The 1,937-nt window shown below is 36.9% G+C and overlaps 1 protein-coding gene across 1 annotated transcript; it reads left to right on the top strand.

Moving 5' to 3' along the window:
- The first annotated feature begins 248 nt into the window (after positions 1 to 248).
- Positions 249 to 1,187, top strand: LOC122703040 (olfactory receptor 4C13-like). Its single transcript, XM_043917135.1, has one exon. The coding sequence runs from the start codon at positions 249 to 251 to the stop codon at positions 1,185 to 1,187; it is 939 nt and encodes a 312-aa protein (XP_043773070.1).
- Positions 1,188 to 1,937: the final 750 nt, after the last annotated feature.

The following is a 1,937-nucleotide window of genomic DNA, read 5'->3' as shown; positions in this document are numbered from 1 at the left end:
GATCCCCTCTTGCCTCTGTGTTCACTAAGTTCCTCATGATTCTAAGCATTATCTTCTCCCAGAAAAGAATTTGAGCAATTTTTCAAGATATCAGAAGCTCTTTTTTTTTCTTTTTTTTTTAAATCTCAAATAAACTCATAAGGTTACAGAACTCCATAGAATTTAGGTATTTATTACCAGAGATAAAGAATTCAAGGTTGCATTATGAAAAAGTGACATTTTTATCATGTAATGTAATTAACCATAATATGAGATACATGGAGAAAAGGAATAATGTAACAGAGTTTATTCTACTGGGACTCACACAGAATCCAAAGATGCAGAAAGTCATATTTGCTGTGTTTCTGGTCGTCTACCTTGTCTCTATGGTAGGGAATGTGCTCACTTTGGTCACCATCACCACCAGCTCATTATTGGGGTCCCCCATGTACTTTTTCCTGGCTCATCTCTCTTTTATCGATGCCTGCTACTCCTGTGTCAATACCCCTAAACTCATTATAGATTCACTCTATGAGAAGAAAACCTGCCCTTTCAATGGATGCATGACTCAAATATTTGGGGAACATTTCTTTGGAGGTGTTGATGTCATCCTGCTCACTGTGATGGCCTATGACCGCTATGTGGCCATCTGCAAGCCCTTGCACTATACGACCATCATGAATCGGCGGCTGAGTGGACTGCTAGTGGGAGTGGCATGGGCGGGAGGCTTTCTTCACGGAACCATTCAGATCCTCTTCATCTTCAGCTTACCCTTCTGTGGCCCTAATGTCATAGACCACTTTATGTGTGACCTGAACCCCTTGCTCGATCTTGCCTGCACTGATACCCACACTCTAGGGCTCTTTGTTGCTGCCAACAGTGGGTTCATCTGTCTGTTAAACTTCCTCCTCCTGATGGGCTCGTATGTGGTCATTCTGCATTCCCTGAGGACCTACAGCTTGGAAGCGAGGCAAAAAGCCCTCTCCACCTGCATGTCCCACATCACAGTGGTCATCTTTTTCTTTGTGCCCTGCATATTTGTGTACATGAGACCTGCAGCTACTTTACCTATTGATAAAGCAGTGGCTGTATTCTACACTATGATAACTCCCATGTTAAATCCCTTAATCTATACCTTGAGAAATGACCAGATGAAAAATGCCATTTGGAAATTGTTTAGTCGGAAAGCTATTTTAGATGTAATATAAATGTACCAGGACACCAAAGTCAATTGAACAGAGGCAAAGTTCAAAAGGATATTTTTGACCAAAGAAAGAAACTAGTATAAATCATAAATTCTACAAAGTGGGCAGAATAAACTGGTGTAGAAATGGGACCAAAAAATAGGCTTTTGCTAATTTGGAAAACTACCAAATTTTTACCTACTTATATAACTTCATTAATGTTTATGGATTCAAAACTATTTTTCTAATAAAACAAAAGTAACAAAATATGCTGATATTTATTCATCATTTCAATTACAATCCAAAGTGTAGACATAGTTATTATCGCCATATTACAAGTGAGTCAAAAAATGGCAAGGAATATGTTTCAAAGCAAAAATACTGAGGAACCAGAACCTACCTGAACTGTCAGACCACGTTCTTAAATGCTGTGAGGTAGGACCAGGCCATAATGATCAACAAGCAACATAGTTACATTTGTTAACATTTATAGAAACAGTTCTGGTGAAATATATATTGATATAGATATGTATTATACCTTAGCATATATACTATCATGTATATATGTAAACTTAGTTGTTGTTATATGTGAATAAATGCTAATGATTTTAATTAATAATACTGACCATTTTTTATGTGTCATGGCTGATGGTTTTATGTCAAGTAGTGTGTTATTGTGATGTGTAACTATTCTAGGAATATAAAAGCAATGGACCATTTAATATCTAACTAATAAATGATATACCATATTTCAAAATTTTCTATTGCATTCAG

The sequence above is a fragment of the Cervus elaphus genome, chromosome 11 (genome assembly GCF_910594005.1).
Source record: "Cervus elaphus chromosome 11, mCerEla1.1, whole genome shotgun sequence".
Lineage (NCBI taxonomy): Eukaryota > Metazoa > Chordata > Mammalia > Artiodactyla > Cervidae > Cervus > Cervus elaphus.
Note: the sequence above shows the minus strand (reverse complement) of the source record. Positions and strands in the feature narration are given on the sequence as shown.

What these genes read in the sequence shown, in the direction of transcription:
- LOC122703040 (XM_043917135.1), top strand. Translation starts at nt 249, where the DNA reads ATGAGATACATGGAGAAAAGGAATAATGTAACAGAGTTTATTCTACTG.